The sequence below is a fragment of the Bombina bombina genome, chromosome 8 (assembly GCF_027579735.1).
Source record: "Bombina bombina isolate aBomBom1 chromosome 8, aBomBom1.pri, whole genome shotgun sequence".
Classification (NCBI taxonomy): domain Eukaryota; kingdom Metazoa; phylum Chordata; class Amphibia; order Anura; family Bombinatoridae; genus Bombina; species Bombina bombina.
In genome coordinates this window covers 84,027,772-84,041,943 of record NC_069506.1, presented here as the reverse complement: position 1 = coordinate 84,041,943, position 14,172 = coordinate 84,027,772, and the positions used below count along the sequence as shown (strand labels likewise).

The following is a 14,172-nucleotide window of genomic DNA, read 5'->3' as shown; positions in this document are numbered from 1 at the left end:
GTATGTCTAATATACGTTGCCAAGACTTCCATTGCTAGAGCGAACAAGGTAGGAGATAGAGGGCAGCCTTGACGGGTATTATTGTTAATTTGAAAAGGTTCGGATAGGGAGTCATTCAGTCTAATTTTGGCTGTGGGATTGTTATATAGGACAAAGATTTTATTAAGAAACTCAGTGTTAAAGCCAAATCTTAAAAGAGTGTGTTTGAGGAAGGACCAGTTCAGGCGGTCGAATGCTTTTTCAGCATCCATAGAAAGGATTACTGAAGGTATATGGTGAGCTGTTGCGTATTCTATGAGGTTTAGTATTTTAGTAGTGTTGTCCCTAGCCTCTCTGTGTGGGGTGAATTCTACTTGGTTAAGGTGAATCAGGCTTGGGAGGACTCTATTCAGGCGAGTGGCAATGATTTTGGCGTATAGCTTAACATCTACATTTAGTAGGGAGATGGGGCAGAAATTTGAGGGGTTAGTAGTCAGTCTGCCAGGTTTGGGCAGTACCACCACATGTGCCTCTAGCATAGAGGACAGGAATTTGGCTCCCTGAGCTATTTTGTTAAAGATCGTGGCTAGGTGTGGAGCCAAGCTGTCTCTGTCTCGGAAAACTTTGTAATATTTTGTGGAAAACCCATCCTGCCTTGGGCTTTTTCCATTTTTAAGTGATTGAATGGCCTTTAGGATTTCTGGGATAGAGAAGGGAGAGTTAAGCTGTTCCAATTGGGGGTTTGTCAGTGTAGGAAGGGGGCATTTCTGAATGTAGTGGTCTAATTTATTTTGAAGTTAAGAAGGGCTCAGCATTTGGGGTTATATTGTACAAATTTGAGTAGTAAGAATGGAACACCTGTAGAATCTCGGGGGTAGTAGTTTGTGGTGGTTTATTAGGGGGTCTTAATTCATAAATATGTGACTTGAGTTTCCTTTTTTTAAGCATTGTTGCGCAGGCAGACATGTCCACAAGATGTGTGTGAATTTGACTCTGTGTTCGCTACCCCTCCAGCACCTTGTGTCGCAGGCATGTATAATTTTTCCCAGTTTATCTGGAGTATAATGCCATCTGCAGAGCAGTTTGGTGTTCATTTCAGTGACCTGCATAGATGAGGTTGAGGAGCTCATTAGTCTGTATATTCTATTCCAGGTCTTAGTTGGTTGATGGTCTTTCAATTCTGACTCCCATCTAGTAACATATGTTCGTGGCTGTATAGACTGATGAGAGAGGAGCATTTTATAGGATAGAGAAAGGGTGCCCCTATGTGGTAGAGGTATATAGCACGTAGACTCAAATGGTGTCATAGGCCTAGAAATGTTGGGTTTGTTTGGGTGGATCTGTAGTCCATGGAAGATCTGATGGTATACCAACTAATTATTATGATCAAAGTTCAGAATATCTAGGATTTCCTGTTTAGTTTTTAGCTTGCCATTTTGAAGGGTAATATACCAGGGTAGAGCTTGGGGTATTTTAAGAGCATGCTGGGTGTATGTTTGAAGTTGAGTAAGGGACTTAATGTCATGGAGGAGTGGAGTCAAAGGAGATTGCGGTGTCGAGATTGATTTGTATGACCTTAATATCTTATTCCATGTCTTAAATGTTTCTTGGACTGCAGTGGGCCAAGAAGATTTACCATGTTCAACATGGCCTCGGGTATCCGATGACCAACACTATCCCCCCCAACTGGATACCACCGCAGATTGCGGATTCTAGGGTTACCCATTCCTTGTGGTCTGCATGTTTGCACCAGTCTACTTTTCTTGACATGAAAGTTGCGTGTTGGTAGAGCTGGATATTCGGGGCTCCTATGTCGCCATGTAGTTTATGGCGATATAAAGATATAAAAGAGTTTATTATTTTTTGGAGTTGGTATACAAGCTTGTCAGGGATAGGGAGTGTTTGGAGAAGATAGAGGATTTTCGGGAGAATAATCATCTTTACGGAATTAACCCTACCTAACCAGGATAAGGGTCTGTGTTTCCATGATGTTAGGGTAGAGATTATATGTTTTTTGAGGGGTTCAACATTTAAAGGGATTACTTTTTTTGTGGAAAGGGGGAAATATAACCACCTAGGTATTTGAGAGCTACTGTTTGTTGTTTAAATTGATATGTCATGAGTAGGTGCAATTCTTGTTGTGGTGTGCCTATGTTGAGAAATTCTGACTTTGAGTAGTTAATGCGAAAAAATGACATCTCGCCATATTCTCGCAATGTTGACATGAGTGCTGGTACAGTTAAGGTGAGAATGACGTCGTCTGTGTATAAAGAAGTCTTAAATTCGGTTTAGTCTACAACTATGCCTTTTATTTCCGGTGTATGTCTAATATACGTTGCCAAGACTTCCATTGCTAGAGCGAACAAGGTAGGAGATAGAGGGCAGCCTTGACGGGTATTATTGTTAATTTGAAAAGGTTCGGATAGGGAGTCATTCAGTCTAATTTTGGCTGTGGGATTGTTATATAGGACAAAGATTTTATTAAGAAACTCAGTGTTAAAGCCAAATCTTAAAAGAGTGTGTTTGAGGAAGGACCAGTTCAGGCGGTCGAATGCTTTTTCAGCATCCATAGAAAGGATTACTGAAGGTATATGGTGAGCTGTTGCGTATTCTATGAGGTTTAGTATTTTAGTAGTGTTGTCCCTAGCCTCTCTGTGTGGGGTGAATTCTACTTGGTTAAGGTGAATCAGGTTTGGGAGGACTCTATTCAGGCGGGTGGCAATGATTTTGGCGTATAGCTTAACATCTACATTTAGTAGGGAGATGGGGCAGAAATTTGAGGGGTTAGTAGTCAGTCTGCCAGGACTCTAGCATAGAGGACGGGAATTTGGCTCCCTGAGCTATTTTGTTAAAGATTGTGGCTAGGTGTGGAGCCAAGCTATCTCTGTCTCGGAAAACTTTGTAATATTTTGTGGAAAACCCATCCTGCCTTGGGCTTTTTCCATTTTTAAGTGATTGAATGGCCTTTAGGATTTCTGGGATAGAGAAGGGAGAGTTAAGCTGTTCCAATTGGGGGTTTGTCAGTGTAGGAAGGGGGCATTTCTGAATGTAGTGGTCTAATTTATTTTGAAGTTAAGAAGGGCTCAGCATTTGGGGTTATATTGTACAAATTTGAGTAGTAAGAATGGAACACCTGTAGGATCTCGGGGGTAGTAGTTTGTGGTGGTTTATTAGGGGGTCTTAATTCATAAATATGTGACTTGAGTTTCCTTTTTTTAAGGGCTCTTGCCAAGTATTCACCAGCTCTAATGTTCTTGTAGTGGAATAAGCTATTAGTCTTAAGTGAAAGATTATGGTACTCTATTTGTAAAAAGTCATCAAGAGCTTGTCTAGTGTTTGTTATTTCTGTTAAGATATCGACGTCTGATGGGGATTGTTTGTGAAGAAGATATAAATTGGATAGTTTGGTAGTGACGTTGTCATAAGTTATCCTTTGGGTGTGTCTCATTTGGGCTTTAAGTTTTATAAGTTTTCCCCTAACTGGTTGGGAGTCGAGGGGGTATTTATTTGAAAATATTCTTATAAGAGTTTATTTAGCTTGTCAATTGTCTCCACATTGGTGATCAAGGTGTCATCCAATCTCCAGAGGAATGGTATAGTGGAGTGTTCTGGCCAAATAATGTGTAGTGACACTGCAGAATGGTCTGACCATGCTGTAGGGGATATTTTACATTTTTTCACCTGGGGTAGGCCTATTTGATTAGTGAGAAAATAATCAATGCGGCTATATGATCCATTGGGTTGATAATAAAACTTGTAGTCCTGGGTAGTGGGGTGTTGAAATCTCCAAACGTCATATAATTTGTGAAGTATAACTGTTTCCAGAAATATGCAGGGAGTTTCGTACTGGGTTGGGAGTGAGGGTTGTTACTGTCTAAATGTGGTTGGAAGTGCAGATTAAAGACCCCTCCAATATAGATGGGGCCTTTTGAAATATCTAATATGTGGTTAAATAATTTTGTAAAGAAGGGCTTTTGGTCACTGTTAGGTGCATATAGATTAAGGAAAAAAAGCCCCATTAAGCCCAAGAATCGGCCTTCTTTGTCTGTTTCCTTTTTTATTAGCGTAAAAGGTACATTTCGTCTTATTAAGATATTAACGCCACATTTTTTAGAGGGGGCTGTGCTGTGGTAGTGCTGTGTATACGTTTGACCCAAGAATTTTGGTATGTTTTTCTTTTTAAAATGAGTTTCTTGTAGATAGAATATGTAAACCTATCTTTTTGAAATATCTGAGAGAGCTTTTGAACGTTTACATGGGGAAATGAGGCCCTTGGCGTTTTGGGACACTAGAGGGTGCGCCTTGTTAGACATAGTAAGAGGCATTGTCTGGATGAGGTCACCAGCTGGAATTAGATGTGTCTAAGCTTGTCAGGTATATTTTGCATGTGTGAGAAATAATAAGGGTCCCCCATGAGTCAATCAGGTCTGAGCATGCATTTTCCTTATGTAAACAGTAAAAACAAACAACGTATCTTTTCAGAAAGATAAACATAACACTGTATATAACAATAAACAACAAAATAATAAATACAGATACGAATTTATTTCTAAGTCTGAAATCAGACATAAAAAGAGATACCGGACTTCCGGTGGGTGGCGACCCAAGATGGCCACAGAATCCTGGAGCTCCATGCTGCTTTAGGCAAAAAGTGGCTAAATATTTAGCCATCCGCATATCCCTTGGCAAATTTTGTGCCTGGGAACTTCCCTGGATCAAGGTACACCACCCCTTGGCTGCCGAGAAGCAGATTAAGGCCGTTTGGCGCCGTGGCAGGCATTTGGCTGCCACGCTGTATATAGTTTCATCCTACTGCGGCTGCATATCAACCTCCTCCCTGATCCTGAGAGATGGATATGCCCACTACTACTAAAGCAAGCAGCGACAATGGTATACTCGCTGAAGTTAAGGCTATATTTCTGCCCAGGTTGGATAGACTCCTGGCGTCCTGCATGGACCTATGCGCAACAATTGAGGTACCGAAACAACTTCCCCGACTGCAGAACCATGTATCTGGTCGACATGTCCCTACCTCACAGACTATGGGAAGTACCATTACCTCCTACTCTGGCGGTACAGATGACGGCCGCATGATCTTAACTCCCTCAGGGGGTGAGGGGATAGCAGCGGCAATGGAGACTGGAGCAACTCACGCCTGCCTGAATCGGTTGGAGCCCCGCATGGATCCTATTTCTTCCCCGGTGATCGCACCAGACACAGCCCTTGGATCCAGAGCGGAAGAGAAAGCCGCCTCCATTGCTCCTAATCTCGCAGTGGCGGCAAAGATCCCTCTCAGCACACAGGGTGTGAACGCTGTTAGTTGTGGAGACTCGCATGGTAACTATAAGTTTGTATATGCCACCAACCCCGGACCGGACGTGATAGTCAGTGGAATTAACAACTATGCAGTAGAGAGGGACCAAGACACAGACTTACAGAGATCACTTTACTACCCATCCCACAAGTTGTCCTACGGCTGGGAACAGTGTAGGACCCGTTTGGCTACAGGTATCGGCTGAATGGCAGGCCTTTTGCTCATCATGGTCGGGGTACACTGACTCTGACGAAGCAGCTTGTGTATCTTGCTGCAAGATCCTACTGAGACTTTAGTTTCACTGTGTTTGCCATATAGGCTGTATATACTGTTCCTATGCAAAAATGTCTGAATGTGAATGTATGCTGGACTCGATATGCACACCCATATGCTTTCTTTTGTTCTCTGGTACTCTGTCTACAATAGACTGCATAAGTGTAACAGCTAGTGATTTAAAACTTCCTTCTAACTCCTTATAGACCTGAATAATATACCTAAGGCTAAAATGGTTCAATTGTGCCAGGCTGTATGTCATCCATAGTAATAGAAGGTGTCAACCTACTTTTTCATATTAAACCACTGAAGGTCAGCAATGTCTAATGGGTGTATGGGTCCCAAATATACAATTTATCTGGTTCGCTGCCCTGTCCAGCATTATCTCTTCCCTCTCGACAATTAAACACTGCATTATGTCCCTCAGTGTTGTTTATATAAAAATGTATCTCAGCGGATGTGGTATGTTAACGTAGCTGGATCCTACAGGTTAATTTAACACTTATATGATCTTTGAAATTTCATAACTGAAACGCATGCCCTAAGCCCAGATTTACTTTCTGACACCGCCAATATACCTCCAGGTTTTCAAATCTGAATGATGCTAGGGAACCTAGTTGACACGGCGGTCCTATCTGGAAAATATGGGGCAGGATGAGTCAGCTTTATGGTGTATTTTTAGTTTAGTTTAGTTTTTATGCTTATTTTATTGTTATTATTATTTTTTATTTATTTTTTTCCCAGTTTGTTAAGAGTTATAAATCTTGATGCTATTATTGAATATAGTGGCGGTCCTACTGTCAACCCTGCTGGGGGGGGGTAATGGATCTAAATAACAATTGGCGCCCGATGTTTACTCTAGCATTTAAGTCAATGTATAAGCTTGTTTCATTAGTTAAATAGTCTCTTAATCCGCAGACATGCTTATTTGTAAGCCCAACTACATCATAAAGCATTACCAATGCACAAATCTATGTCTTAATTACATAACTTAGTGCACATTGCTAAACTCGACGTTATCTTAATTAATAACATGACCAAGCCAGGCCACAGGACAGTATAGCTTCATAAGCACCGTACCTATAAATATTGAGCCAACAGGTACTTTACCACCAGCATAGAATTACTCTCTACCTGATCAACAGTTATTTGAGAGATACAATCTAAATGTACCCCGCGTCCACTCAGACAGGCCTGACTATGAGCCCTTTGTGCTATACAGTATCCTTACAATGAATTAGCCCACTAGTTCCACCACCCTAAATACAATGCACTATAAAACCCACAAGGTGCACCACACCTTGCCCAATAATTTCTAGACATATTTGGGCATGCAGAAAAAACGGAATGAGCATTCTAATATCATGCATGTCCTCACTTAACTGAGTCTGGTTTCTAGTAGTTTAGTTTAGTTTAGTTATAATATAATAATAAAACCTGACAACATATCAAAAGACTTGAATGCTGGGCTTCGGAGGGGATCTAATATACAACAAACATATAAAATTGTGAAGCGAATATTCACCCTAAAAGTATATAACAGCTACGCTGCACATTACTCGGAAGCCCTATCAGGCCCACACAGGTTTTTTTTTTTTTTTTTATAGACTAGGTATAGGCAACTTTATTTTTTTGGTTTTGTTTAGTTTAGTTTAGTTCGTATGATGAGGTTAATAAAGTTTAAAAAAGGCAGAGAGTTCGGGTAATAGTTATTGAAGATACCTTGGTGTTCATGTGCACTGAATATATATGATTATGTATTATATACACCTTTTCTATAATTTAAATTATTGTACATCTTGGAAATGCACCTCTTCTCACGCACGTTTGTATTGTGAGCCAACAGCTATTGTTTCCAAATGCCATGTATTCTGTATCAAGTGTTTTCTTTTCATAATGTCTATTGTTGACTTACTGAATGTGACTTCAAACATTGACGAAATATCTGTATACATGTATTATGTACCTGAGCTCTCTTTAATAAAAAGAATAAAAAAAAAAAAAGAGATACCATGTTTGGGGGGAAAGTACAAGTATAAGGTCTCAAATTCTGTAATAGTAAAGAGTTCTTGCCTATCCTGCACCAAGGATGAGGCATAGTTATAAATGTCCTGGTGTACGTAGTAGCCCTGGTAGGGACAAAGAGTGTGGTGAGTCTATCATGATACTCCATACATTATTGTCGTTGCATATGTATAGAATAAAAATGGAGTACCTTGTATAAGACGTTACTTACTGCGACCCCATACCCGGCGGGTGTCTGGCGTTGGTCAATCTGCATGGTCAGGCAGAGTTCAGGTAGGTGGACCAGCAGAGCATATGCTTCTGTGTTTCTCACTCCACTTCAGAGTTAGAGGAGTGACTGGATCTCGGGGAAGGCTGGCTCTGTTCAAGTTTGTCCGCCTTTGGTGGTGTTCTGTTCCTTCAGGGCACCTTTGTTTGCCAGCATGCAGGATTAATGCTTTGCCTTTTGGAAGTTTTCTGTCGTTGTTCTATGGGTAATGGAGTTAGTTCCGTTGGGTGGTCTATAGGTCTTTGCTGAAGGCATTCATATCTTCAGGTTTATTACATATGAATCTTCTGTTGTCCTGTATGACCATGAGATGGACGGGGAACCCCCATCTATAGGGGATCTTCTTGTTGCGAAGTAAGGTGGTCAGTGGAGTGAATTCCTTCCGTCGCTGAAGAGTTTTCGTGGAAAGATCTTGGTATATTTGAATAACATTAGCAGCAATACACAACACTTGTGCAAAAATAGGAGCGCTCAATATGTGCAAGCAATATCACAAACCAATAAATAGAAGTGCATATAACACAATTAAGGTGCATATAGCGTGCATATAAATAACACAACTAGTATATGCCAATCGGCACTAACAAAAGGATATGCTTGCTTCAGTTTTTAAGTACATCAGTTAGGACATCAGTTAGGAGTTGCAGCTTCCCATTAGACACAGCACTGGTGGCTGGATACAGCTAATACAAAAACAAGAAAAGAGAAAGGGAGGCGCAAACACCTCTAAATGCAGACTGTATGTACAAATTGTAATTTATTAGGATATTCACGATATAACACTCACACTTAGGACCCTCAAACATATGAGGTATGTAAATTCACAGCAAACATAAGGCACTCAAAGGTTCCTTAACGATATGTACAATCCAACGTAAAACAATCCTCCTTAAATGATCCAATGTTCAGTCAGTTGCAAAGAGTACTGTTAAGTTCACTGTAGAAGTACATGTATCATTCAAAACAAGTATTAAAATTATCGCCAAAAGCTCATACTACACCAAACTGTCAGGATGAAAAAAGCCGGCTCTCCTTCAGCTGATGTGTACGGCGTGGCGTAAAGACGGTGGGCGGGGTAGTATGCACGCTACCTGTCTATATATCTCTTCAGCAAAGAATAACATGAGAACAAAGCAAATTTAATAATATAATTACATTTGGAAACATTTTTAAAATTGTATTCTCTATCTGAATCATTAAAGACAAATATTGGGTTACATGTCCCTTTAACCTTCAATATATCCAGTTTTCTCTTTTAAATCCTCACTTGAACAATACAAAAAAACATCAATTTACTGTGTGAGACAAATGCCAGCTCATGTGTGGAGAGAGGTAATACAGACTAGATAAAAAGAGGTAGAGAAAATGGAGTAAAAAGGGATTAAAAGGATTGTGGCAAGATAAAGCGATAGTAAGAAGCCTTACAAATGTGTCATCTAAAGCAAATAGAAGAATTTCTTCTGGAATGAGAAAGAATCCAGTTCAATATTAGATCTCCAAATTGTTTAAATGTATGTAGTTGAGCTCCTTTTCCACTGATCAAGAACAGGTGTTGAGATGTCCATCTCCAAATATATTTCCCAGTAAGGCAACACATTTAAGTTTTGCAATTTATTTATTGGCAATGGTTACATAATAATTACATAACTGAAAGCAAAACTTTGTCAAGGTCTAGATTATTACTCTGTTATGTTACCTATGTTAGAAGAACTATTACCAGATTTTAATATTTATTTATTTTTCTCTTGAACATATTTATGATTTTAAAAAGCTTGGTAAAGTCCATACTATATCTAATCATTTTTAGGATTCAGGTTACATTTGTTTAAGAATTAAATGGTTTGGGAAGTCTTCAAAATGTTCTATTTGGCAATTGTTCTAGGACCCTTAAGAAATAAAAAAAAAATAATATTATTTTTTTTTTATTTTGCTTAAAGGGATACTAAACCCACATATTTTCGTTCATGATTCACATAGAGCATGCACTTTTAAACAACTTCTAATTTACCCTAATTATCATTTTGTCTTCATTCTCTGGCTATATTTATTTGAAAAGGCAGGAATCTAAGTTAATGAGCCAGGCTATTTTTGGTTTAGCACCCTGGATAGCACTTTCTGAATGGTGGCTACATAGGAGTAAATATGAATCATGAAAGAAAAATATGAATCATGAAAGAAAAAAAATTGGTTTAGTATCCCTTTAGTATAGACTTGAAAATCATAAAGAAACAAATAAGTTGCAAAGTGTCTCAGGAAATCATAAAAATGACTACTGGACCTGAAAATTTAATTGCGTAATGCAAACTGATAGCTAAGCATTGGATCTTATCAAAGAGTTGTCATTTGAACTTCCTACGGGGAAATCTGGGACATGAAGATGTCTTTGACCCCTAAAGTGTAAACTTTTATTGACGTTATTGTTAGTATAAGAGCTACTGGAAAGAATCCGAGGAACAACTCCATATCTCATGGTAATAAGAGCAGATGATGGTGGTTGCTTGTAAGAAGCTGAATAGATGCTTTTCAGATCAGAATTTTCACTCCATTGTTTTTTCTTTTCTTCCAACCGACCAAAATTTGTTGGTGGATCTGAAATAGCATTGAACATGGTTATAGTAATTACCCTGTATTTAAAATAATGTTTTATTATTTAAAAGCCACTATTACTTTTAATTTCTAGCAAAACCTGTTTCAATATCCCATTATAGGGACAGTTAAGCCAAAATGAGTCTTCATGATATAGACAGAGCATCTTAAGTGAGACAGTCTACTTGAAAATTAACAACGGCCTCTATGACTACATGTATCTAAGTCTCTGTAGACTGCCCCTTATCTCAGTGCTTTTTTTTTGTTTAGCTTTTTATAATCTTGCATTTTAGCCCTGTTAGTGCTGGTTCTTGTGAACCCTTTATAATTTTCTACGGGAGTGAGCACAATGTTATGTAATTGGCACCCACGAACTAGCACTGTCTGACTTCAGTGCAAAATTATAAAAAGCTAGAAAAGTATTGAAATAAGGGGCGGCTTGCAGGAACTTAGAAACAGGCAACCTAGAGGTTTATAATAAGCTGGTTATCATGCCTCTGAAAGTGGTTATCATACTTTTAACATTTAAAGGCAAGGCTGTAGAGTACAATAACTCCTTTTATATGTGTTTTATATGCCTTTTTCTACGTGTTTAATCCCTTTGAAGTGGAAGGACTAGATTACAAGGAGACCGCGCTAACTTCTGTGCTTATTACAAGTTTAAACTAAACAGGTGTGCTCAAGCACAAACTAAATTTTCATTCATTGGGTTAGCACAAGTGAAGACCCAGTGTAAAGTGTAAGGGTTATAAAAAAAAATTCACCGAACACAGCATAAATACATTAGCCCCTTAAGCTAATGTACATTAATGTACAGCGACATACCCTTTACGTTGCTGGTCTTTTTTTGGGGCTTGTGTGTTTGATAGCAAGGTCTCGTCGTCATTGGCAAGACCACTCTATAACACAAGGCCTACAGGAGGGAGGTTGTAATAGCGCGGCCTTGCCGGGAGCGAGACTCATGCTATTATGGGCAGAAAAAACTTAAGACCAGCAACATAAAGTGGTCGTTAAGGGATTAAAATAAATTGCTACACTCATATATACAGTATGTTATAAAATTATTAATATAAATATTGATAAAAAAAATATTATAAGGGTTAAAAAGGTATATGCTATTTGATAAGGTGTTTGAATGGAAAGGGCTATATTGTATACCTATATGTTTAAAATGTATACTTTCAGTGGTGTTTGAGCACAAGCCGAAAAATAAGTTACGGTAGAATATGATATTAATTTCCAAATTAACCAAAATAAACATTTTTGGCCAGATTACAAGTACAGTTATGCACAAGTGAAAAGGAGTTTATTGCTATTGTTTGCGCGTGTTGCGTCTATCGCTCGTATTACAACTTGAAAGTAAATGCGATCACTTGAGTGCAATTGGCGTCAGGATCGTCAAGATAGTGCAGCCTCAGAGCTCTGGTTAACTGTTTTGCAAAACAAAAAAGTGTCACAAAACACATCAAAAATACATTACAAAGTAGAGTTACACTAATAATAACACTATCTAATAAAAATATTTAAAAAATATTGCACAAAAAAGTTATAAGGGCTCAAAGATTTGAGATCTCAGGTAGGTAAAGGGCTTTAACATAGTGATACATACAAATACTGTATATGTCTAAAGATATGTATGTATGTAGGTATGTATGTATGTATATGTATATATATATATATATATGTGTGTATACATATGTATACCTATATAGACATATATAGAAGTGCATTGTAGCCCTTTGCAGTTAAGTAGATGAAAACATAAAACATATAAATGCAATATTCATTTTTAATAAAGTGTTAAACTGTGTATTTACTGTAAATATTTCACATTCCAATGTTCTGCACATAGCAGAATATGTTCTAAGTATTTTTAAATACATATGCCTATATATATCTGTATAGATCTATACCATGTAAATCATGTATATACTGTATATAGATAGATAGAGATATAAATGTATTTGTGCTAATATATATATATATATATATATATATATATATATATATATATATATATATATATACCTCCAACAAATGCAGGCACTCACCGGGCTTGAAGTGGCAAAAAACCTTATTCCAACAGAGTGACGTTTCGGGGTTTTACCCCCGTCCTCAGACTCAAACAACAACAATGAAATGCTCAACAACCTCCATTAAATACCCTGTTCACCTTACATGTGTTTCAAATAAGCGTTAATTACCTTGTGTGCAAAACCAGGTGTTAGCAAGCACTTAGCAAACATTACTAAATAGCATTGCTTGTAGCCTAGCAACCAAACACTAGGAATTCAATATGCACCTACATGTGTTTCAAATAAGCATTAATTACCTCGTGTGCAAAACCAGGTGTTAGCAAGCACTTAGCACACATTACTTATTAGCTTTGCATGTAGCCTAGCAACCAAACACTAGGAATTCAATATGCACCTAAGCAGTAGAATCTATTACATTAACAACATATACCAATATATGTGTGTTTTAAAATGACCATATGATATCCGCTAACGTGACTTATAAAACATCCGTTTACCAAATTATGTGTAGCGGTGATTTACCCAGTGTCTGTGCGAGTGTCACTAATGGATGCTGTGAAAATGTGTGACTTAGCAACTAATCGCATACCAGACACATAGTATCCAATGTGTTAACTAATTCCATTACCCAAAAAATACATATAAACATGAAAACATGTGAAGAAATGTTAAAAAAAAACTCTAAAACTCTAGTCAGCATGTTAAGAAACCTATATATTAATGCGGGCTATTATAACTATTCCTAGGGCTCAAAAGGCTACCTCTAATGGAAAGCATATAAGCATAATTGACCATAGTGGATTATAGTGAGGGCATATACATAGCGCCTATTAACTAATATATCCTAGGTCAAAATTAGACTGGGTGCAACGCAGCAGTGTACATATGGGATTTTGTATACAGAATTACACACTATGCTACATATAACTGAGTTGCCTAAACTGAGCGTGAATTACACATATACAAATAGCTAATACAAGGATATAATTTGTGCTAGGCATGGAAAGATTGGCACTGGAAAATTACAGAAAGCTGTGCCATTCAATTTTAGTATTAAGGCCACTTCAAACCCGGCGAGTGCCTGCATTTGTTGGAGGTCTATGAAATATGTTGCTGAGCACCCCGGTCATAAGGAAAGTATTGTGAGTGCTAAACTGCTGTGTATTGATTATATATATATATATATATATATATATATATATATATACACACACAGTCCTTGAATGATCTGCACAACACCAACTTTACTTACATCCCAGGTGCAAGGTTAATCTTTATCCAGTAGCACTTGTGAACAACCTGAGACTGGCTCCAGCCCTAGTAGGTATCCACAGACAGGCACTCACGGCACATATAACGAGAAAGCCTTTATTTCAGCAAGGAATCAACATGCCATAACGTTTCGGTTCCAACCTGAACCTTGTTCACATGGAGGCACATTTAACCTAACATTATGCGCTAAACACCCCCCTTATATAACCATACATTACCTCTTAATTACCTTTGCAATTACCAGCAGTTGTCAATGGATTCACTTGTGCACGTATCAACACCCTGCGCCGTCTGATGACGTCATCAGTATGCACGCATCACCATGACAACAACCGCATAACAACATTCGGTCACAATCGCAAAATCTGAGACATAAGTGTTCGTGCCATAACCATAAATGTCCCAAAGCCTCAGGCATC

General features: G+C 38.3%; 1 protein-coding gene across 1 annotated transcript in view; it reads right to left on the bottom strand.

Annotated features, from left to right (window-relative positions):
* Window positions 1-9,455: 9,455 nt before the first annotated feature.
* The window catches only part of CFAP107 (cilia and flagella associated protein 107), a 98,414-nt gene continuing 93,697 nt past the window's right edge, over window positions 9,456-14,172 (bottom strand). Inside the window, exon 6 of the mRNA XM_053690426.1 lies at window positions 9,456-10,448. Within this exon, the coding sequence (XP_053546401.1) occupies window positions 10,171-10,448 (278 nt within the window). The 3' untranslated portion in view covers window positions 9,456-10,170. The remainder of the gene's footprint in view (window positions 10,449-14,172) is intronic.